The sequence below is a fragment of the Amphiprion ocellaris genome, chromosome 20 (assembly GCF_022539595.1).
Source record: "Amphiprion ocellaris isolate individual 3 ecotype Okinawa chromosome 20, ASM2253959v1, whole genome shotgun sequence".
In the NCBI taxonomy this organism is placed as follows: domain Eukaryota; kingdom Metazoa; phylum Chordata; class Actinopteri; family Pomacentridae; genus Amphiprion; species Amphiprion ocellaris.
The window spans coordinates 19562309-19587421 of record NC_072785.1 but is presented as its reverse complement, the minus strand read 5'-3'; the positions used below and the strand labels follow the sequence as shown (position 1 = coordinate 19587421).

The 25113-nt window shown below is 41.2% G+C and overlaps 1 protein-coding gene and 1 long non-coding RNA gene across 2 annotated transcripts; both read right to left on the bottom strand.

Annotated features, from left to right (window-relative positions):
- Positions 1-4068: 4068 nt before the first annotated feature.
- LOC111569629 (uncharacterized) lies at positions 4069-19760 on the bottom strand. The gene is made up of 3 exons (XR_002746226.3): positions 19615-19760; positions 7458-7628; positions 4069-5899 (listed from the first exon to the last, which is right to left on the bottom strand). It is a non-coding gene; the product is annotated as an uncharacterized LOC111569629 (long non-coding RNA).
- A 1546-nt stretch (positions 19761-21306) lies between these two features.
- On the bottom strand, positions 21307-23913 carry foxa2 (forkhead box A2). Its single transcript, XM_023271910.3, has 2 exons — positions 23618-23913; positions 21307-22919 (listed from the first exon to the last, which is right to left on the bottom strand). Exons 1-2 carry the CDS (start codon positions 23687-23689, stop codon positions 21744-21746), a joined length of 1248 nt encoding a protein of 415 aa, XP_023127678.1. The 5' UTR covers positions 23690-23913; the 3' UTR covers positions 21307-21743.
- Between the last annotated feature and the right edge of the window lie 1200 nt (positions 23914-25113).

The window sequence follows — 25113 nt, the reverse complement described above, 5'->3', positions numbered from 1 at the left end:
GCTGACAGATAATCTTGTGGGTCCGTGAGAGTGTTTTCATTTTGCTGTCAGTTATGACACATTAGAGCTTTCATTGGCTTTAGGATGAGTTCTCTGAGTCTGCAGGTAAAAGTAAACACATAGGATCCCACCCATGGAGCAGCTGTCAGTGGCTTCAGTGAATCAGCTCTACCTGCTGCTCAAACCAGGCACTCTAGGGGTTAATGGAAGCGGAGGAGGAGGAGGAGGAGGAGGATGGTCTCGTCTGTACGGCACAACCTCCTCTGTTAGATGTGGTGCTTTCAGGAAGACCTCCTTTACCAGGCTTGTCATTTTCCACCACCTCTCATTGTTCCACCCCCTGTCTCCCTCTATGACTCTCTCTCTCCCTCCCTCTCTCTCTCTTTTTTTCTCTCCCCTGGGCCCTCTCTTCACTCCGTCCAAGGCCTTTTTCTGATGCCAAGAGAACACACACAAGCAAGCAGCAACATGCACCCTCACATCGACACACTCTCATAAAGACAGACACAGAAACAGACCAAGAGGCAGAAGAGACGCACACAAACACACACACGATCAGAACGGTGCTAAAAGGCTTTCTAATCTTATCAGTACTGTCATCGCTCTGCCATCCACAGCCAAACCTCTGCTCTGATTTTTCCAAAAAGAAAAGAAAAAAAAAAGGACAATTTATACTTAGAAGGAGATTTGGAAAAAGCTAAAGCTTAGAATTACATTATTACACAGAGCCATATATAACATTTAGCTAACACAAAAGCACAGGTTTAAAGTTAACATCACTGGCAGTTGAGGCAGGCAGATATAAAGGCATTTCTAAAGAGCAGCAGTCGGTGATGAAACATTTAATCTGTGTTGCATCACTTTCTGAACCAGTGAGTTGACTTTTATATACAGATAATAATATGAATCCTTATTAAGTACTAATAAGAATAACAAGGGATTTTTTTTAATTATTAAAGATGCACTGTATATTTGCTCTTTGTCATGAGAATGTCAGAATTGTTGCTCCCTTGAGATATTTTAATGCATATATGCTGGACACGATAAATTGCAGGACACTTAAATCAACAAATCAATTTTAAAAAGCATTGATTATTATTTTTTTTACTTAATCCCAGTTTCGTCCATTTAAAAAATTTTGACTTTTATTTATTAGCTGCTTTGATATTTGTTTAATTAGCAGGAGCTGAGATAGAATTTTTACAGAAGGAGCACAGTGTGGTAAATGTATCTACATATTGCACAACAAAAGGAGTTGTTATAAGCTATAATTGTCCATAATTACCCATAATGTCTGTAAATTCATTAATAAGCCATGCACACCCATAATTTTGGGCTTTAAGATAAAAAAAACCCCATAACATTTCATAATCTTTTCACAATTTTACATTGATCTATTATGAACATTCTCTTTTAGAGTGTAGTATTATAATGCAAACAGACTAATCAAGATATGACCATTGAACTCTTGATTCATGCTAATTCCAGAGTCCTTTTTCAATTTCATCATATATAATTCACAATTAGACATGTTTAATAATCAGCCTACCAAACCTACCATATTATGGGAGATACTGGCATTAAAAATGCTTCTGTAATATATTATGTTACAGATATAAGCGTCATAGGAAATGTTTCCAACTCCTCTTCTCATCCTGCTCATTTTCTCCCTCACAGCTCTCCCCCTTTCTCCTCTTTTGTTCTGTCTCTTTCTGCTCCGGCCTCTACTGCTGCTGATGGAAGGGATTGTCTAGTTTTATTAATATGACAGGTGAGCCTGCCCAGCTGCTACCTGAGTGCATCTGTGTGTGAGTGTGTGTGTGTGTGTGTGTGTGTGTGTGTGTGTGTGTGTGTGTGTGTGTGTGTGTGTGTGTGTGTGTGTGTGTGTGTGTGTGTGTGTGTGTGTGTGTGTGTGTGTGTGTGTGTCCGTGTGTGTGTGTGTGTTGGTGCCAAAGAGCAGCAGCTGCCTCATACACGCAATGCACACATGGTCTCATGTGAACCCTTTCACACAGGCATTATTGTGTCATATCGACTTTTATTTTATCACACAATTTAAGTCAGGATGTTATGTGATGTGAAGTACAAAAGCACATTTTGTCAAACTGCTGGAAAGCAACAACTGGTCAGACACCCGCCGCACTGGAACCATATTTGTGTGTTATTACCCCCATATATTACCACTTTGTTTACTTCCTGGGCTGCAAATCACCAGTGTAATTTTCACTGCCCCACTGAGATGGCCATAACATCCCTGCTCTTGTATATACACTTTATGATTTGACTCATATGCAGGAGGTTCAATACATCCATATTGACTCAGGTAATTGAACACGAGGGACACAGGCTTGTATTCATAAAAGAAGGCAGAGAGACATTTCGGTGAATAGAGGGTTATTGGAACGGCCATGAAAAGCTCCTGACGGTTTGATCGACGTGGTTTTTGCTTTGAGAGAGGCGTCGGGCTGTGCGTCTGTCATTGACTGCAGTTCAGGCATGACGACGGCAGCACAGAGGTCTTCCACCTGAGCAGATTTTGTTCGGAGTCGCCCCATTACCTGAGTGGGCCTCCTTTGTCTTATGGCGCCATGTGGAAAATGAATACACACTGAAATGGTCCAGGCCAGCAGGCGTCACCAGGATTGTTTGTATGTGTGTTTTTAGGGGGACAAAGGCTGAGAGTGTTTCTGAATATCTACATGTTGTTAAAGCCAAGAAGCACCTGCTCTGTGGTTTCTTGAATCTGATGCTGTCATAGGCAGGTGATTTAGTTTCATGAGGGCACTGACTTGAGCTGATTTACAAACTTGTGGTTAAAATCACTGCAAACTTGCCAAATTTTGAAAACAGTTATCAGTTAATAGACAGATGTTAATAGATGCCAGCTCGCTACAATAGGAGGAGATATATTTTATTAGCATTCTTTGAGGAGTCAACAAACTGGCTGGCTGATGGGCAGAGATAGTGCCGGTCCACTTAGTTAAGGGAGTCTGGGGACACAGTCAGCCTGCACTGACCCGTGACTGCCACAGCTGGATGCTGGGTAATCTCTCACCTCCACCGCAGTGCCATTAAGTTTTTCTCACTCTTCATAAAACAGCCAATTCCAAAGAATTATTATCAGGAATCACTTGTTTGGACAAATTTTAAAGACTTGCCTCAACTTGGTGCTACTTTGAAGGTCATCTCATTTATTACATCGGCACATTTTTTACTTGCGATGTAGAGATATCTTGAGAGCTAAGTGAATGGTATAAAACAACACCTCAAAGAGCACACAAGAAGAGGGTTGCAAAGCTTTGAAAAGAGGCCAACTCTCTGTTTCTTGACCAGCCAATCTGTAAAGGCGGCAGGTAGAATTAGCACAAAGGTCCCCTCCCCTTCAAGGAGGCCATTACTCATGAACTACATTTTCCATAGAGCGGAATATTACGTCTTTTCTAGGTGTGGGCCTGTCAAAAGACAAGGGGTTAATGCAGTGCATTGCTGCTTAAAGCACACTTTGCTCTTTTCAAATTTGACCATTGTGTCTGACGAGATCAAAAGGCCCCTTTCAACATGTCGCTGTGTTCAATGAGCTTTCATGTCTTACCTCATTACTGGAAAACTTTTCTTTGATTGAGCCGAGGTCTGAGCGGAGTTTGGTCAGACAATGGGTGCTGGACGACTTTCACCGTGATACAATGAGGAGCCAACAAAGATGTTGTCTCAAATCCCTCTCGAGATGCCGGGCCCCCGCGCTTAACGGTGGCCAACAAGGCTTGTGAATTACAGTAAGACCCCTAAAAGTAAGGATTTGTAACTCCTCTGATCAGACTCAGCTCACGACCAGTGGAGGCTAAATCCCTGCAGGGAACCAGCAGCAGAACAGGGGGATGAGATGAGCTTCTCCGAATACATCTCTGCCTGTTTTAAACCCTCTCTGATACTACCTGGAAGAGTGGTCTCAGGAGGTTAAATTCAACTTTAAAATATGCCTATTTTAGCAAAATGAAATATTCAAAAGTCTATCAAAATGAAAATCTTTATGGATAAAATGATTTATTTTTTCAAATAACACACAACACCTTTTCTTAAAAAGAGAATATTTTATTCATGCAGTTTCTACACAGTTACAAGTTCTTTTTTTTAAGTCCTAACAAAGTGCTAACATTTCAAGCCAGGGCACCAATATTTTTCAATCATTTTTTAGGGGGAATAGAGCAAACAAAGTCTTGAGTGAATCCTTGAGTATACACAGCCCTCTCTGACTCTGAGAATTCGGCTGCAAAAGTCAAAAAGCCCAGACAGAAGAGGTGTTTAACTTATCAGTAGCGTGTCTCTGAGGAAGTTACTTTTGACCTTTTTTTCTCTATCTACTCCTTCATCTCTCACATATAGACACCACCAACAAGATCCCACATTTCCTTCTTTCTCTATATTTTTACACTCACTGTGTGTCTTTTTCCGTAGCCGCGTCTCTCACTTTTACAACTTAATTTCCTCTCCTGTTTAAATTGTTTGTTTTAAAACATTTTTATCATCTTTCCAGTGATAACTGCTTTATAGGCTCTGGTAATTGCAGACTGTCAGACCAAAATGCCAACAAGAGACAGTATAAATATTTGAGTGATAAAAAAGAAAGAAAGAAAGCTGTTCCTCTGTCCTGAGCCTAAGTAGAAAATTGAAAATGAAATAAACTGTCCCTATTGTGAATTTTCCATTCTGATAATTTTCCTTTCTTTGGAGGAACAAGCCAATAAGAGCCGAGCTTTTGTTCCTGTTATCACACACTGTTCATTTGTCTCCCAGCCGGAAAGCCATGTTAAGATAACGCCGTCCTATCATCTGATTGTCTTATCAAAGTTGAGCGACACAGCACCTCCAGTCACTCCGAACAATCAGTCAGACTGGATGAAAAGGTTAAGTGCTCCAGACACCTCTTGTTAAAGTTCGTGGCCACAATGCTTGGATAGCAGAAATTAAATACAGTGTTTATTACACCTACAATTTATTCAAGATTTATTCGAGGTACTGCACCACACCAGGCTCACGTAAGCCAATGCTCAAGCCCTGTTTCATTTCTTACGGCCTCCTCTCAACATTTCAAGTGCAAGAGTGTGCAACCCTCACGCAGCATTTGACACCAGGGTCAGTGGAATTGCCCCACTTGAACTAAAAGACATTTAGTTTGGTTTGGAAAGTGAAAACTCGGACACCGTTAATTTGTTTGCTCTCCCACTAGTCATGACCACAGCAAATGCCATCACCTCAAAGAAGCGGTCGGCCGTCCTCACTTTTATTTGTTTGTTTCTTTAGAGGGTGTGAGAAGTTGCGAAGCCCGGCTGTAGCAGACATTGGACTTGTGGAAGGGGGTCGGGGGGGGCGCAATGACTATCCAGAAGGAAGGCTTTTGCATGGAGAAAGCTATAGGGAGCTAGCAAACAAGTTAGCCAGCGACAGAGCAAAAAGCAAAAAAAAGGGTGGGCGGTGGAGGTGGCGATGGTGGTGGGAGGGGTGGGGATTCATTTAGCCAGGCATAGCTGCTCTTGTTTGTGGTTGTCCCTGACAGCGTCGGCAACGCTGCTCCAAAGCACCTGTGTTTGCTCACTAGCTTTCCCCCAATCTGCTCGAAAAATGCTGTGAGCATGTCACATGGTGGCCAGATAGCCTGGGCACCATGGGAATACAAAAGCCGGGGCTTTTAGAACAGTTAATCATTAATGGAGGCCTCTCTTTTGTTCCCATTCAGCTCCACGCTGACAGAGGCTTTGATATTACATATGGCAGACAGGTCAGGGCGTAGATATAGCCAAGTACATCGACAGGAAAGTGCTTTCAGGTCGCTTGACGCAGGGCGATGAAAGTAGATGGTGAGCTGCAGTGGAAAAGTGTCCTTCGAATGAAACACCATGTGCATCTGTAGAGGACAGGGAGAACACACAGGTCAATTTTACATAATATTGCATGTCATTTTATTCAGTTTTTTTTTTTTTTTTTAAATTAAACAGTTGTGGTGCTGTTATTGGCTTGTAGTGGAAGTGAGTTGCTGTTGTAAAGCCGACTATATGGCTCCCGAGCTCAATAGGTTTGTCCGACTGAAAACAAAGTTAAACAAGCCTCACAACATTCATGATTACAGCATTGTCACTGACTGGCGGGATGGCAATAAATGGAACAAGTCTTTCACGGGATTGGAGGCCGTTTTACCAACCCTACAATTAATTAACATGCCCTAATCTCAGTTTGCTCTCCATCTTGAACTGTCAGTGAAAAGTCCGGGGCTTATTTCACGCCTGTCAAAGTGAGCTTTAGAACAGGAGGGGAGGGGGGAAAAAAGGCAACGCATGAACTTGCTTTCACAAAGCATGGCCAAATTTATCTTGAGGGGAGATTAGGTTTGCACAGTCACATTCTTATAAAGCACTAAAAGGGTCACAGGCAAACTCTTATCTTCCATTTACCTCAGCATGCCAATGGTTTCTTTATTGAAAGTTAGTCTCGACCCCACCCTAACCCCCCCAGTGCTAATAATACTGTATGGGACTTGGAGAGGATAGTGGGACCACAAACATTTACGGCTGAAAATGCAGCACAAGAGCAGGCAAAGTGGCCACTCAATGCAGGATGCTTGGTGTGCCGAGAGTCAATCATTAACGTGGCACTTTTAGTGATATCTGCTCTCTTGCACAGAGTCAAAAGATAAATGAAGGTTGCGTTTCGGGAAAATGAAGTACGGCTCCAACTTACCAACTTAGGTGCTTTAGCAAACACACCGGCCCACATGAAGGTTTCTTTTGAGATGTTTGTGGACGGTTCTCATGCCTCACTTAGACAATATGCTCTCTAGCCGGCCAACAATAGTGACTCAGGCTAATGTTTGAGTTAACATCAATAACCCACTTCCCTTAAATCTATGATCGAAACCTTTTTTGCTTCTCAACCTTCCCAACATCAAGTACACTAGTTTCTCATATTTGTTTTATACTTATTATTCTCTTTATTGATAGCTCCGTGCATAAGATAACATGTCCACACAAAAAAACAAGATTTAAACCCGATGAACAATTTTCAGTAAGAGCGTTTTCTTTGTCATGTGTGAGCGTCATGCAGCCATAAATCTTTCCTTTCCTTACATGCAGCTTGACTTCACTACAGTGTGTTTATTTGCTAACCCTGGTCACCGGTGATAAGGGCCACCGATGTCCCCAAACTGTAGCTCGCAATCTCTTTTAGTGACAACACGTCCATGTTTCTACCAACACGTTTGCACTGTGCGGCCGACAATGAGAGGAAAATAAAAGGGGAAAAAAAACACATAGCTGCTAATAAATCCCGTGTCTTAGCTATGAGGAAATAAATTAGGTTGAGCGGAGTCAAAGGATGGGCTTAACAAGTGTATGTTTCAAACAAAAGTTCCTGTTTCAGGAGGGAAGGTGCATGGGTGATAGATGGCTTGGCAAACATAGTTGACATACCTGGCCAATGCCATGGGCCGGTCACAACCCAGGACTGAGAGGGACATTGTGTGAGTGGTTGAGTGTGTGTGAGTGCATCAGCTCTTCCACAGCTATCCCTCTTCCCTCCGAGGCGTCCTCTCCCTCCTCTCCTCCACTCGGGCCGTGGGGATCACTTCAGTCAGCAGAGCCCTGTTTGACAGAGACACAGCCTCCATATAAATCCCATCCTCCTATTTATTTGATGTGCAGTTCTACTAGGACGCCTTCGATCTGTCCTCAGGGAGCCCGCATCTCAAAACACTCAAATAGTCTGGGTGCACAGATAAGCACAGGGCTGGAATTATACTCCCAAATTCTCAAATCCTTATAGAGCATTGTTCCATTGCATTTTGAAACACATACAGAGAAAGAAAAACTGCCAGATGGTATAGCGTTATGAATTATTGCAACTGCTGCTTTAGGTGATCCCATGTGTTGTATTTATGTGTGTTATATGTAAACGCAAATAGAAAGGAAAAAAAAAGAGGAAAAAATGTGTTTCGAATGCTTTTTCCATGAGTGCAGTTTGGAGCGTGGGAGATGGGTCAGTGCAGACTGGTGGATGAGAGGCAGACCTTTACGTGGAACACCCAGGAATGTTTAGTTAACTCGCCCGTCGCATTCAAGCATGTGTGTCAAAGGTGTTTACAGGGTGTTGACATTCACACACTGGCAGAGAGGTAATGTGAAAGGTATCGCCATGTCTGACTGAGATGTGCTCTGAACTGAATTTTCAGCTGCAAAGCAAAGACTTGTAGCCAAAATGTCCCCGCAGCATTTAAATGATGAAACTAAAAATGCTCCTGCAATTAATTTGATATAATATGAAGAATTTTGGTTTATAGTAATATAATTTTAACCAATGCAAAACATTGCTATTCTTATTACAGCAGTATTATCAGCTAAAAAGCACAGAATACCTCTTTTAACAGTTAAAAAAATTTGTCATAAAATGTTAATCATAAAAACATCGCATTGTATTATTTTTATATTTTTATAGTATTTATTTTGTTGTTTTTTGTGATTTATGTTTAATCAATTGTTATTTAATTTAACATTTAAAATCTGTGAATTAAATTGGCTCAGTGAAATGAAGGCAGAATAATGGGTTAAAATGAGCCAGATTTCGAGAGTAAAAAATCAGCCAAGCAAACAGTTGTTTTGATCCAGTAATTCAACAGTAACATATAAATAACATCAGCACTGGGTCACAGCAACCCATTAGTACTGGATGAAGCTAATTGCATCAGTGCAGTATTGACCCCACACTGAGTAAATTGTTAACCCAGTGAATTTAGTTTTTATATAATGACACAGTGACATTTACACGCATATGCATATTTAGATTTTTTATTTTTCAAAGTAGTTTTACAGTATTTACCACATATTAATATAAAATATCTATAATTAATTTTAAACATGTTTGAGTAGCATTTTTTTTTACTTTGAAATGGGAAAATGAGTGCAGCTGAAGATAAATAATTATCCTTAGAATTATTGAATTTCACTGCATAAACATTTACTATATTCCTAGTATAAATTAGACAAAACTTTTATAAAATAAGAACAAATGCATCTGTTGTTATTCCTTCAATAAAATTGATTCAGTCATGAATTAAAATTTGATTATGTGCTTCTTTTTTTGCAAGTAATAATTTTCTTATTATTTTAATTTAGAATCCATTCGAATTATTTTGTTTGCTTTTTGTGGTTATAATATAAACAGAGCATAATTTCAGTGATAGTAAATTTGTTGAAGCAGTAATATGCGGTATCACTGATAAAACTGACTTGATAATGTGCAGTTTAATTTCCCTTTATGCGATGCCAGAGCAATAAAATATAATTATACACTCATATATCCACTCATTGCAACAAAGGGCAAACACAAGATGTGTAAATATACATGTTTAACGATTTAAAACGGTGTGACTGAGATATATTTTTGCATAAAAAATACACGATTTCCTTTTTTATAATCTGTGTTCATGAAATTTGACTTCTGATGATTCATACTCATGGATTTTTTTGTTTTATAAATAGATAAATACAAAAAGAGTTGTAATGTTTTCAAGAGGAGATTATGGGGGATGTTTTCAAAACAATATTACATTTTTCAACAGACACAAACGCAAAAATACATGTATTTTTTTATATTTCTTCAAATTTGAAAACGTGTGTATCTCTCACAGTGGTTTTGTCTGAAATATCTGAACTTAACAAAGCAGATATATGCCAAAATTTTTATTATCTCTACTGCTTTGTATTTCAAATGCCAAAAATCTAATCACGAGCAAACAGTGCCAGCAAGCCCTGTCTGTCTGTCTGTCTGTCTGTCTGTCTGTCTGTCTGTCTGTCTGTCTGTCTGTCTGTCTGTCTGTCTGTCTGTCCATATGACCACCCACTGAGAGCTATGGGGGCATGAAGTGAATGCTTCTCACCATGCCCCCACCACCTCCGTCACACTGACCCACAGGTGACAAAGCAGCCAACCCGTGCAAGTGCCTGTACATCCAATTACTTTAGGTCACATCACATCCACATTTAGCGACTGAACCACACACCTGAAAGCTGCAGGCATCACTCAGACCGCCATTGTTTAAGGTAATTGGAGGAGTGTTGTAAGTTTCCTATGACTCACACGGCTCTTTTCTCCACCCATGAATGCTGGAAGATTGTAGGTCGTAGTTAACTTTAAAACGAAGTCCTCGCAACTCATAAATTACACGGCCACGGACAACCTTAAGCGGTGTTGAAATGCCTCGAACAGAGCTTTATTTCAGCGTTGGTGGAGCGTGAAGCTGAGAGCACCACCCCACAAGGAGCCTGGGCTCTCACAGCCGCAAATAAGACAGCTATTTATCTTGCCATACCTGAGGTCTGACATGCTGGCAAAACTCTGCTGCTGCGCCAACGGTGGATGTGAAAACAAGCACTTATTGTTTCTTAATGATGTTGCTCTTTGAGGTATTGCTTCCGTAACAGGTCATAACTTTTTTTTTGTGAATAAAGTCTGGTCTTAAATTTAAAATTTCTGGCCCAAACAAAAAGGTTTTCCTTCCTGGGCCTGTCTTGGCACAGCTACTGGCACTTTGAAATCTGATCTGATAGATTAAGAGCTTAGCCATTAGAATAAACCATTGTGGAATCATCATGGGCTGTGTTTTCACTCGGGTAAAAAAAGAACAGTTTTCATGCACATGTCTTTGAGTGTGAAAGTTGCTTGTCACCCAAAGATCATCCCTCTCTTCACATGTATTAGCTCTAAAGAAAAAAGCAAACATATTATTTAAGTACTTCTATGGATGTGACAGTAAAAACATAGCCAGAGAGCATCTTTTTTCAAAGGCTTCCTGCACATCATATTGTGTTGAAATCATCCTCAGTCTGACCACCCAGGGGGTCCCTGACACCACAACCTTTACAGAGGGGGATGGGCTTCAGTGTGTGTGTGTTTGTGTTTAGGCAAGTGTCTGCTCACATGCATGAATATGCTCCTTCATCTTATGTGTATTGATCCTCCCGCGACATCCCGCTACTCCTCTTTTTTTTAATTTGTTTGTTTGTTTGTTTCAGATTCATTTACTATTGTTAATTTATTCCCGGCAGACTTGAGCGGGGAAGCATGCCGCTTCTATTTCCTGCCACGCAGACAGCATTACATGCATTGAGTGTGAATACACATCCAGCAGAGAACTGGTCAATGTAAATGCAAACACAAACCAACACACCAAAACAAAAGAGCACAATATGGATCCTTCTCTCAGCCAGAGCCACTACACTTGCTCTGTTTGCCCTCTCTTCTGCTTGGAGTTGCCATTAGGTCATATAATGGCCGCATCTCATTTCTCCCTCAAGGGCCCTCGGAAGCTTTCCGCCTTTGGCTGGAAAAGGACATTTTTGTTGCGTTCTAAAAACAAGACTCCTGGCTTTGATTTTTCTTGCATTCTGAACCTAACTCTTTATCTTTTGTTTCTTTAGGAGCGAAACTGATTTCAAATGGCATTTTTGTCTAATGCAGAAACCTACTGAATGTCGTTATCGCGCTTGGTGCTTGACTTGTGCTTCCTTCTCTAAGACGAAAAGAGGGGTCAGCCGTTATCCCCCCTCCCCGACGGCCAGCCTGCCTTTTATAGCAAAGTGAGAGCAATTCAGCCACTAAACGAGTACACATGCTAAGGTGACCAGATATACTCACGCGATAACCCGTTCAATTAGACAACACCATCACGGCAGGCAGAATGAGGACAGATAAATGACCATACAGTATGGCGTACAATGGGAATTAAAAGTATAGGGCAGCTGGGCTCTTATCTGGCCGGAGAAGAAGAAACCAGGCAACAAAGGGAGGCCTAAGACTAAGAGGCTTGATGCATGGGAAAGCCATGGGCCGGCCATTGTGGCTGCCCTTCTGCTGAGCAAATAGTCCAAACTGTTCATTCCCCATCTCCCATTCTCTCGCCGGTACATTGTTTGTGTCCTTGCATTTCATTCTGACTGGGGAAGATTGCTCTCAGGGCCAGTGAGCAAACAGTCCAGAAAAGAGCCAGCTATCTCCTGCCGTTCCCAGGAGAACTAGCATTTTTATTTCAGCTCCAAGCTGTCAAAGGATTGGAGAGTTTATGTCAGGATCCTGAATTAATTGCTTTAAGCCTTGGGGCCGACGCCGGCGTTTTTATCACCAAATGTTCGGTAAAATGTTTCCTAGCAAATTATGCAGCCCTCCCACCCACCCCAGCCCCGCCATCTCCTCCCTCAGCCACCAGACATTTGGTATTGGATACATACAGGATGAGTTTCTGCAACACAAATGATGTGTTTAGTTGTTGTGACAGCACAATGGTGTGAATAGTGATGGGCTATAGCACGGCTGTCAAGGATTTGGTGGAATGAAGGCAAACAGCAAACTTTTGTGTGTACGTGTGTGTGTGTGTGTGTCTGTGTGTATGTGTGTGTGTTTCCTCCCTCTCCATGACGGTAGGTGCACGAGCCAAGCTTGGCAATAAAATGAGTAAGCTTACAGATGCCTCAATAAACCATAGCTGTTCAGACATTTGGTGGACCAAGCTTTAAAGGCTCCAAACTGTCCCCTGAACTGCCAAACTGACTTCAGAACCGTCTGTCATCCTCATCGCCATCCCATCCTACTGCTTACTTAATAACTATATACTGTATATCATACATTTGGATCTGCAAAACTCCAATGCATGCCCTGCAAGCTATATATCCACTAAAGCACCCCTTCATCATCTTAAAAAACTATTCAAAGACAAACTTTTGACTAAATTTCAATAAAGTGAATGCATAAATATCCGTATTGCTAATATTGAAAATCACGATTAGATACAGTTGATAACTTTTGGCTCCTTGCACACTTTTAATCTGATGCATCTATCTCAAATATCCCATTTATCCTATGTGGATTTTTCTTTTATATTTGCTTGTTTTCTTTGGAGTAAGAAAATTGCTCCACATTTTTTATAAACCTCACTTTATTGGCACTTTTTTGAGGCTGTGTTTTCATTCGACGTTGGGCCAAAAACAATACAGGACAACAGGCAACAGTTCCAGTCTTCAGAGCCACACGTCAATAACTGAACCTCAGCCACCATCTGGACTTTGCTTCTCTTTACTCAAATGCATAGACAGAATAGTCAACCATTATATTTGCATCCAAAAACCATTAGCAATGTTTTACTACGCCACATGATATTAGGCTGTTTGGATAAATAAGCCCTTTAACAAACTACCTGTCATTCACCCCTTGCTGACTACAATAAATCAAGGTGGTGGTCCTGTCATATAAATACTGATAGGGTGTTGTTCCCAAAAAAATATGCAACTTCTCTTCTTATGAAAGATTTGCATGTGAAGGGAAGTCCGTGTGAAATTTGCATCGTTACGTAGATGCAACTGTCCCTGACACTCTGACCTCAAACAATGGTCGGCTGTGACAAGTCTGAACCCACAGCACATTTAACTGTAACCAGAGGGGCCACAAATGCTTTATGATATCCAAACCGTGCATCCTTCACACATTATCTTTCTGGTGGGCACTTCAAGATAAGGGTATCCCAGCTCTGACCAATAAATCTGCCAGTTGACTCCTTAATCTAAAAGGATATTAAGTGACAAACACCGTGATGTTTCTGTCAGCGTCAAGCAGGCGAGGGTTAAATAGTGTGTATCAGGGGACTACTCTGCAGTGGGGCAAACATACAGGCCTCATCCTTTACTATAATCTGCTCAACAGCCTTATAGACACCTCCAGGCTTTCCTCCATCCTTCAACTGAGCATCCGTCTTTCCATTATAAATAACACGGCCATTTATATGGGATTAAATTGGGGATTAATTTGATTCAAGTCAGGGTATGGGAATTCATTAGCAGGCTGACAGTGGCACTATACATGGGGGGAATTTAATTTGAATCTCCCAAGGGAAGCACTATGAGGCACAGGAGCTGTCTTGAAATGGAAGTCTGAAAGACAAGGGGGGCATTTTGTTCCACTCTTTAGATTTCAACACTAGTCAGGTGGCTCTTTATTGCTGTTGATTGGCTGTTATCAAATTGAGAGCGGCATTGCGATGAGGTGTGAGCGTCCTGAATTAGATGCTGGACAGAGAGGCATGGGGTTTATCTGAAGGGAGAAGCTTAGCCTCCGATTTGGCCCTGTCTGTCTGCATGGATCAAGAGTAGATCTTGACACTCGCATGACCGTGAGGAGGTATATACGGGGTTTTTCACACAGATTTGGTTCTCACTTATATGGTATTAAAATGAGCACATTATTTGAATGTCAGTGATTCTCATGAATGTTGAAATGGCATATCTATCGCGGTTATTCCCGACAAGCAGAGCGGTGTAAAGGCATTAAATTCAACTCGGATGCAGATTACAGAATTCACCCCTGCAGAACACCATTCTGGCATTCTCTAAATTGGACAAGTCCCATTGTAAGATAGCCTATCAGTGCGCACATGTCTGCATAGGAGAACATATGCAGGACAAAATATTCCGTAGTTTGTTATTCCGAGGACAGCACTGGGGGCACACGGGCTTGTTTGCCTTTGCTGGGAGAGGAGATTGGATTGGGGGTTTAAATGAATCGCTGGCGCACCACGTTTATAGGTTTCATTAACTTTTAATGAGTTGGGTGTCCTTCGCTGTGATTGGCTGGCAACGCTCTGCCTTCACTTCCTGGAACTGGAGCTGAGGGGCAAAGTGAGGGGATATTGCAGCGTGTTGGCTTCCATATTATGGGCCATGTGCTGCTGAATGTGCCACACTGGGTGGAAATGGCTCCGAAACAGGGAATGTAATGTGTGCTATACGTGGCACTATTCATCAGCACTGCCAAGAGCTGAATCTAAAACCTGGAGAGGTATCGCGTCTCGAGGGGAATAAAGAAACCGTGGCAGATCAATCACAGCCAAGCAGGCGTCCCTTTACCACTGCTGACTGACATATCGTTTTATGGTGGCTTTGCCAACAAGGTTTGATCACAAAGACAGGCATGAGACCCACTGGGGAAATGCCTGCGGAATTACCAAAGAGGGGCTACAAGCATGAGTGCATGTATAAACACAAATGCCTCCAGTAGCCAACCTGACCAATACCTAACTTCACATTTTGAGCATCTGTAATCTCCAACCGATATAATATCTTTCTACATGGCTGATCACACTTCTATTATCTTTCATGGAGGGGTTTTTTTTCCTGGATGCTTCAGGTTTCTCCTTGAGAAGCTAATCTGCCCCTCCAGTGTGGAGCTGAGCCTCACTTCAGTGCTCCTGAGAAACAAAAGCTTCGACGGTCATCTCCATTTTATCTTGATCACGCTGACATAAGATGAAACGCTCCTCTTCAGAAATTTACATTATTTTCACCAGACCTGATATTCACTGACTCGCTCCCTTTCCAGAACTTGATTGCTTTGGTAAGGTGGGGACTGCTGCTCCTCTGCCATTAGCATGATGACAGAGCTGTGTTGCAATACTTTACAAGGATAAACACTGACCATCCATCCACTTCCAGCCATATAAAAGCAGCAGGGTAGTGAGAGGCTCCCCGTCCTGGCCTGAATAGATTGCCTTTAGGTCATTGCATGTCCCACCAGCTGCTGCCTCACAGTACTCAATGGGCATTGTTGACGGACCTCTCTCTCTCCCTCTCTCTCCCTCTCTTTCTCTCTCAGGACATGAAGGAGTCCTCCCCTGGAATGTCACACAGTCATGTCAGAAGAGTGCGGACACATCACAGTTAGCATCCGCATTCTCACCCTGTCCATCTTGCCATCTCTCTCTCTTTCTGTCTCACACACATCCTCCTTTTCATCATCCTCACAGCAGATCAAGACATTTAAATTCACAAAATAGCAGCCGCGTCTGTCAGTTATTTGAACAGCAAAAGTTTCCAACGTTTTAGCACGAATATGTCTTATGTAGCAGTGATAGGAAGTGCATAGTGGACATGTAAAAACGTGTCATATTTTGTAAAATATAGTTAAAGAAAAATAGGGGCCAAAGTAGAAGGAAAGTCACATTTTTGTCAAAAATCTTAGTGGTGTATGTATGTCTATGTGAATCCCTGATGATATCTCAAATGATATTTCCACCGATGAGCAGAAAAACCCACTTCTTCACAAGTTGTTTCTTTTCCAGCTTGAAGATTATGTCAAATGTCCATGCAGCAAAAGAAATAATAAACAAATATTTAAATAGCTACTCATGTGGTACCAAGATGTTTTAAAGATTAAGCCTAATTTGCAAGTGGTGAGAGCTTAAACTTTAATTTTAAAAAGATATATTTTCAACAATACTGTTTATTAATTTCATGAGAAGGCCACTACAGAAACACAATTAATTCATAACCATACACATACATTCACATAACGTGGTACAGTTTAATTATTTTAGAGTTTTGGACTTTTCCCCTACTGTTTTAATTTAATTTATTAATAGCATCAGTTAGTGGAGATTTAAATTAAATGGCTAAACCTCAACTTTGCATTTGAGGCCTTTTTGAAGCACAGTTGCACAGTAAAACAATGTTATCAACAGCTGCAAAACAGAGTTACATATATATGTTAATGTAATATTAAAGACTGTGTAATTTGAGCTATCTTCATATTTGTTTTTAATTCATGTTGCTGGAAAAATCTCTCATGTAGATTCATGTGGAAATTAATTTATCTTTAATCTTATAAATGCACATTTTAGCCTACAATATAGGAAAAGAAAGAGTGAATTTTGCATTTTCAGTTACAAATGATCATGCAGCTCACTTTATGTTTTTACTGTAATGCTATTATGGTCTCATTATTCTAAAAGCTGATAAGTTTAAATTTACATTTAATCATAAATCACTATTTTTTTAAAAAATATATTGGCAATTAGCAGAGACCAATAAAAAAAAATAACAGACTATAATGACATCATGATGACAGAACTGCAGTGGAGTTCCATTATAAGTTCAAATGCTTATATATTTTTCGAATTTAAAAAGATGGCATTTTTAACAATTTATTGCAAAGCTTAATTTAGTTCCTTAAAATCTACATAGAATTAAATCCTCTGTTGTACTTCCACGCGCTTTTCGAAATGAAGTAATAATAACTTAGGAACAGATTTGTTCACCGGTAAAGTGCAGAGTAAAGCGGGAGACACGTCCGGTGGCTGTGTGGACGGAAGGACGGACCGACGGACGGACGGACGGAGGGACAACGGAGCGATGCACCGGGACGGGCCGCCTGCACAGGAACCCTGGGTGGCTTTGAGTTCTGACTTTGTGCTCCCTTTAATATAGTGCGGGACGGCAGTTTGCCTTGCTAAGATATGGGATTAGGAGTATTTCTGGTGAAAGAGGAGTTAAGTCGGGCTAGTGTGGACGGTCCCTCCCCTGCAAAAGGCTGAGACAGAATTACAGCTTGTTGGACCGGTGTCCCGCCGTCGCCATGGAGACACATCTACTTGGGTGTTCCAGTCCGCGGGCTGCAGCGCTGCAGCGCCTCAAGGTGCGGCAGACACCCTGCTGTGTGCAACACCATCTGACTCCCTGCTGGAATAACGCTACACCTGATTTCACACCGATGAGCCGAGCGACGACTTTAATTACTGGATTACTAAAATATCCTGCTGGCTCTGACTCTTCTGATTGCGCCGTCCATAAAATATCCCAAACTATCTCAGTATTATTTATTACTCTGCCTGACTCCTGCATTAAAGTGCTGTTATGAGTGGCAGTGCCTTTACCCTGCTATAGCCTACCCAGTTAACGCCCATGGGTGGATGCGCATATGGCTTATAGGGTACTGAGTCATTCATTGAAAGCAGAGGCCCAAACTCGCCTCGGCATTAAAATGCATCGCTGTAGGGAAAATGTCTCACTTTAAAGGTCTCCTACAATTATACTATTTAAAGACATTAAAGGAAAAAGGAGGGAAAGCGCCTATTGTTGCTGCAATACAGATAAAAAGAAGCTGAACTATGATTAACAGATAATATGTATTATTATATGTATTATTTCTTGCTGCTGTGCTTGCCTGGTTATGGCAAAACCTAATTATTTTTGAAATGTATTTTATTAATAACGGCTTCATAGAGCCTGACAAAGATGCGTCAGGACACACGGTGTCTCTGAAAAATAGAAGGTCTGATTTTCAGGCCTTAATCAAAAAAATATGCAAATACAAGCACTAAAAAAATGCACAGAAATCAGGTTAGCGGAGTTTAAAGGGGATCAACAGGCTAGACCATCCTTTTATTCAGTTGCTATAACAACAGATGTGCACGTCTGTGGAGGAGAGGTATCTGATGGAAACGCCTGGATTAAAGTTAGGAGACGGAAAAGGTGAGACGAGGTGGCCTCGGTGCCCTGACAGGCAGGAGGTTGGTTACCTTTGAACCAGCAAAGCTCCAAGAAGTCATTACCTGTTTCGCTGTGCGTAAAGAGGGGTGCTTTACTGGGGTTACCCCGCTTGGAAAGGATCCGAAGGGATATTTTGGAGGGCTCTCCATCTGCTTAAGATTTAGAAGAACTCGCTATTCAATATTTAAATACGACCTCTTGAACATGTATTTTTTTTAAATAATGCAAAGCCTCCAGTGCAAAATTATTATTATTATTATTGTTATTATTATTATTAGTAGTAGTAGTAGTAGTAGTAGTAGTAGTAGTAGTAGTACTGTTGTTGTTATTTGTTTAATAAGGTAAATTATAAATCACATGAACATATGAAAAAATAAGACATAATCAGTGCGCATTGCTTTTACGCATTAAAGATTTAACTTTACGCATTCAAAATAAAGCGTGTAGCTTATTGCATTAATATAACCAAAACCCCACTTATCAAAGTCATGAGCAATTTTATGTATATTTAAAAATTATTGATTAAAATATCTGCTACCTGCAAAAAAAAATAAACCAATCTAAATCGATTTTATAGAGCGGTACAAAATAAAAGCATCAGCAGGGTCAGCGCTGCAGCCAAACTCCGTTCATGACATCAGTGCAGCAACAATGATATCAATCAGCCGCACACTGCAAAAAATAATCAGCTCAGCAAGTCATCAGGTCCACATTGGGTCTCATTTGTCTCTGAACAAGTGAAAAGATACGATATTTTATGCTGTTTACAGGTTTAAAATATCATAATTTTCCCACCCTTAAGTTTTCATTTTCGCATTTTGCTAGAGAGGCTCACAGCTTTTATAGATGCTTTTGCTTTTCCAGCTGGCCAGCAATGGAAACAAGAGGAATTAGCTCAATAATTCAAAAAAGCTTAGATCGTTTTGCTGTTTTTTTTTTTTTTTTTTAAAAAGGAACATATTTTAACAATGACTCAAATAAATCACGTCAGTTCTTGCAGTGCAGCAGCATCTCTCCATCATCATGCAACTCAAAGACAAGGAAACTTGCAGCAGCCTCTATATCACACAACCTGCAGATCCCCTCAGCTTTGCACCACCCTGTCGTGAAATCCAATACGTCTCCTTTCTCATGAATTTTAGGATATCAGCCTGTGCACCCCCCTCCGTGCATGGCCGGGGAATGGCCATTAAAGCGTCTCTCCCTGCCGCTAAGTAATAAAGGTTTTAAGAAAAAGAGCGTTATATAAAAATAAAATGCTTCATACCTGTGCAAAATAGCCGGTGCTTGTTGTTGGCAAGCCACACAGGAGCCCATTGTAGAAGCTCGCCTTCTGCCTTCTGCAAAGGGCTCCAGACATCACGGCATTTATTTGAGCTCAAACTCTGTCACTGTTGACTTTAGCACAAAGCAAAGATTTCACTGCCCCGCTAGTTAAAAAAATGATTATTTTACAGAGATATCGATCAGTGTGCTATAAAAAAAATCAGCTTAGCATTATATGTCTAAAATGAATAGAACGAAATTTAATGTCTGTGTAAATTTACAGAGCTGCGGCGTCCTATTCAAAGTTTACACTTGTGCAATTTGGTTTGTGTGTGTACTCTTCCTATATGTGGGCATAGCCTCCACTCTATTGTTTACTGGCTTTGTTTATTCGCAGATCACGCTGTTTAAAGTACGATCTGTAAAGAGGGTCTGGAGAATAAACGCACACTTTAGGCCCTACGTGTTCAGAAGTCGAAGGGGTGTCGTTTGGTTAGAAGGGGTGAGCAGAAATGTCCCCAAACTCTCTCTGGCCTTGGATTTGAAGCTCAGCAGGGGGGAAGAGCAGGCAGGAGGGGAGCTGGAATCATTTGGACGACAACTAGCCTATCTTATCTAACAAGAGGGGAGGGTCCGACTACTTTAAAAATAGGGAGTAGACAATGGACCCCCAGATTGTGGGGAGAGAAGTTAGAGCGGCACATTGAGGCGGCTCTGTTGCCAAATCAGCCCCCTTTTGCAGCAACTATTCTCCTGCGCCACGGGAGGCTGTTTTATGTGACAATGACACTTAATCTTATTCACTGATTTAAACTTTGCAGTGTGTGCGAGAGAGGGACTGTTTATGTGTGTTACGTGGGTGACTGACAGGCCTGTGGGGTGTTTGAGTGACAGTTTTGCCCATAATGTATGTGTGGGAATTTAAATGGTTCATTTAAAACACGTGTATTATCTGCCCATCTCTTCCCACACATGCATTTTTTTTCTCTAGCAGAATTTGCGAAATTAAACTGGGTGCACATGTGCTGTTAATTGGTCAATTTTCTCCTTCAAAAAATTCTTCTCTTTTTTTTAAAGAAATCACTTCAGTTCCAAATATTACAAAGTAGCTGGTGTGTTAAATAAACTCTCCTTTTTTCTGCATAAATATCTCGATTTGTGTTTTGGATTAATGAGCATGTATTTGTTTTGTTTACATTTCCTGGGAGACAAATTGAGAGCATTGTTCCCGGTTCTGTCCAGCAAAGCTATTAATCCCTTCTGAAAGTATGCGCCTTATTAGCACAGCACATGGGTATGAATAAATTCCAGAAATTTAAAAATAAATGGTGTGAAATTTGTTTTATGCGCTTACTTGGAATTCGCGTGCGTAATTACGCATGCCAAAACTACATCCAAGTGAAGAATGAACACTGGTCTCAGCTATCCTTCCTCTTCACACATTTAGCTTTTAAAAATTAAGTGTGCATTGTAAGTTTAAAATTTTTTTTTAATTTTATGTTAAATATATTTACTAGAATCGTGATATATATTCTGTTAAAACGTTATGTGCACCCTAAATATAAACACAGTTGTTGTAAACAACATGTAGTGGTGGAGACACTAATTCTATTCAATCTACTACTACTACTGATGATTGTGTAATAATAATAATAATAATAATAATAATAATAATAATAATTACACCTTCATATTCAGAAAACAAAACCAATAACACTTTAATATAGATTCTGTTCTTGTCACTACAAGAATACACATATACAAGCCATAAATAGGAATTACACAAATGATTGAACAAATCCTTGCGAGGCATTTAAATTCATTTAGGAATCCAGTTATGCAGATGTAGGCTATTTTACAGCAACTTGTTGTTTGTCTTTGGGGTCCATCCTTGAAGCTGACTTCTGAACAGATCTCGTCACATTATCATTACTTTAATTATTATTATCAACATCCTCTCTCAAAATAATTAGGCTACGAACAAACTCGACAACTAAAATGGTGGGAAACGTCAAAAATATCTGAAATACATATTGTACACAAAGTCTATATTTTTTTGTTATTTTTTTTTTTACAAATGTACAAATCGAATGGGAAGAAAGTCCACATTAGACGGAGGGGGAGAAGAGTTTATGAGGAGTTCATGATTGGCCTGGAATAGACGCCTTGATAGTAAGTTGTGTCAGGTATGGATGAAGAATCCAGGCCGGCTTTCCCCGCCATGGAGCCCATGGAAAGAGCTCCGGCCATCGGGGAGCCATAGCCAGAGTAATGCATCACCTGCTCATAAGTCTTTAGGTCCATTTTGTGATGCTGTTGCTCTGAGGACATGAGGTTGTTGATGGAGAAGGGGTGGTTGAAGGAGTAGTGGTGCTCCGGCTTCAGGTGCGCTTCGTGCGCAAGGACCGAGTGATGCTGAGACATGAGGTGCTGCCCCTGCGTCACCGGGGAGGCGGCGGTGTGCTCCGGGCTCAGGGCCTGGCTCGTCTTCATGTCCGACAGGGACCTTTTGTGCTCGCTGGAGGAGGAGTTGGAGTGCGGGGACTCGTTGCCGTTGCAGCTCTCGGAGCTGCTGTTGGAGCAGCCGCCGTCTCCTGACTTGCGGCCGGTATCCTTCGTGGCCATCTTCTTCTCGCACTTGAAGCGCTTCTGCCTCCTCAGGTAGCAGCCGTTCTCAAACATGTTCCCGGAGTCCGGGTGGAGAGTCCAAAAGGAGCCTTTCCCCGGTTTATCCGGAGACCTGGGCACTTTGAGGAAACAGTCATTGAACGACAAAGAGTGGCGAATGGAGTTCTGCCAGCGCTGCTGGTTCTGTCGGTAAAAGGGGAACAGGTCCATTATCCACTGGTAGATCTCGGCCAGTGTCAGCATCTTACTGGGAGACTGCTGGATGGCCATGGTGATGAGGGAAATGTAGGAATACGGCGGTTTGGCGTGCGTGTAGCTCCTGCGGTAGGTCTTCGGGTCTCTGGACCTGTTGATGTTAGACTGTCCGTATATGGGGCTCATGGCGTTCATGTTGGTGTAAGAAGTCAAGGCGTTCATCGAAGCGGGCTGCGCGGTCATGGGGCTCATACTGGGGCTCAGGGCTGCGCTCATGGCCGTCATGCCTGCGCCCATGCCGTTCATGGCTCCGGTGCCCGGTGACATGCCGGTCATGGAGGGACTCATGCCCGTGTTGACGTATGACATGTTCATGGAGTTGGCCGTCATGTTGGCAGTGGTGCTCATGCCAGACATGCTCATGTAGGTATTCATCGAGTTCATTCCCAGGCCCGTGTTCATGTTGCCTACCGAGGTGTAACACTGTCAGTGAGGGAAAGAGGCATTCGTGAGTTTCATGTGGCACTAGCATCACACAGAGACGAAATAAATGGAGCTGTAATTACTAAACACAGAGGTCATTTAATATTTACTCCTAATAAAATCATATTATTATTATTATTATTGAATTAAAACTATTTGAAGACAGCTGCGTATTTTTAATGCGCAATGGCTCGTAAAGGTTGAAATCGTTTGGCTTCCGCATGAAACAGCTTTAAAATTAAAAAACACAAATATTTTACAATGTACGCAATTCCACTACTGTTTAGAGTAAAGCAAGTGAAATAATCTGCTAAAAATGTCCAATGTAGATGTAAATGTTTATACCTAATAAGACTGCTCACAAAAAAACAGCGCCTGCAACACATATACTTGAATCAATCCCCCCAACTTCAAGCAGTACAGATGTTTATTGAGAAGTAACGTGACAAAAAAATAATAATCTGATTTAGTAAAGACACCTATAGACTTATGAAATTATTATCCGAGTGAAAAGTTTCCCACCCCTACATGTCAAGCAACTTTGTTAGGATAGAGCGCTGCGTGGAGATGGGGGAGGATTTGGAGGCGCCTCAAGTCAATATTTGATCACAAAGTTAATATTATCTCAGGGCTAATATTGAGTTGTATAAAATGGGATCGGCTTTAGACGGAAAAAAATATATATTTAAGGTACCCACCTCGGGCTCTCCGTAGTAGGTGCTCCAGTCGGTGTGTTCGTGTCCTTCCATTTTAACTGCTCCAAGCATCATGGAGGACTTTTACAAAGCGTCTCCCAGCAGAGGAAAAGCCAAAAGTCTCTCTAATAGCAGGTGACTGGGGACCACTGAGTGTATTTAGGTCGTCGGTGTGTCCCTTCGTCGAGAACTGGCGCATGTGTGGTGTATGGAGCCAGCCGTGAAATGCGTCTGTCAGTGACTGGAGTTCAAATGACGCTCCGTGCTGCTTGTTAACGCTGTGATATAGCTCTGTGCGCTAGGCAAACCTCCAATCCCTACTTCTACGCCTTGGGCCCTATTTGAATAATCTCCTCGCACCTAGGCGTGAGACTCCTCAGGCTTCCCCCCCCACCACCACCCCAATTGTACACCTGCGCTGCCTGAAAAGAACAGTTTCATATGAAAAGCTTCATTATAAACTAATCTTATTGTATTTTGGCAAGGGTTTAAAAAAAAAGGAAGAAGAAAGAAAAAAGAGGGGGAACTATAAAAGGAATGTTTGGCAGCTTTTCCTTGGTGCGCTTTTTCATTACGCACGTCCTCCAGCGTGCTTATTCCACTTCAGCTGAGCTAAAATCATAATCCATTTTTATTGCGTTGCGTTCAAGGAATTTATAGCCTAATCCTGCATATAACTGTTAATTATTTTACACCAACGACACTGAAGAACACGAAAATGGTTATAAATTAGATAAAGGCTGATCTATCACTACAAATCCATATGAATGGGTGTTTTTACGCAAATTTAAACCGATAATAAATTCAGGTATCATACATTCTACAGTCTGAGTTGTATAAATTCTGGCATAAATGTTTATGCATAAAGTGTAACATTATATTTGTTAAACATCTGCGTTAACCCGAAGACTAGAATAAGAATCTTATAGCTGTAGGGAGCCTGCATGTGTGCATGCATTTGAATTATTTCAGCATTTTTAAAATGAGTTCATTTCACAGAAACTTAAAAGCATAAGAATAATATCATGAATTCCCCCAGTTTTTAAGTCATTGTGTTTGAATTAAAAACCTCTTGGTTTCATTATTAAAGTGTGCCATTTGTCCATTATTTTTGGTAATATTTGCAAAATAAAAGCCCATGTTTAAACCTGATTTCTTAACCTGAATGACTGATTTGCTGTTTCTGAATGTTTTAATTAGTGTTGAATATGGCAGCAGTAGCTCTAGAGCGCCCTCTCTTGGATGTTGCCTCCCACTGGCTTTGTGGCACATGAAGCAATTCTTTGAACTCAAACACCCGTGAAACATTAAAATTGAGAGAATTTGGGTTAATTGAGTTTGTGGCACCAAATAGATGCACAATAATTTAAGTCACAATGAATACAGATACAATGATTTAAAAATCCAAACTCTCATGTCTTCTTTTTTTTTTTTTTTTTTGATTAAAGTGAATATAGGCCTAGAGATTATATAAATGAGCCAGTTCGCAGTGCGTAAAA

Coding starts and splice junctions, on each gene's coding strand:
- foxa2 (XM_023271910.3), bottom strand. CDS start 23,689: ATGATGCTTGGAGCAGTTAAAATGGAAGGACACGAACACACCGACTGG. Junction 22,920..23,617: donor CCTACTACGGAGAGCCCGAG/GTGGGTACCTTA, acceptor CCTCACTGACAG/TGTTACACCTCGGTAGGCAA.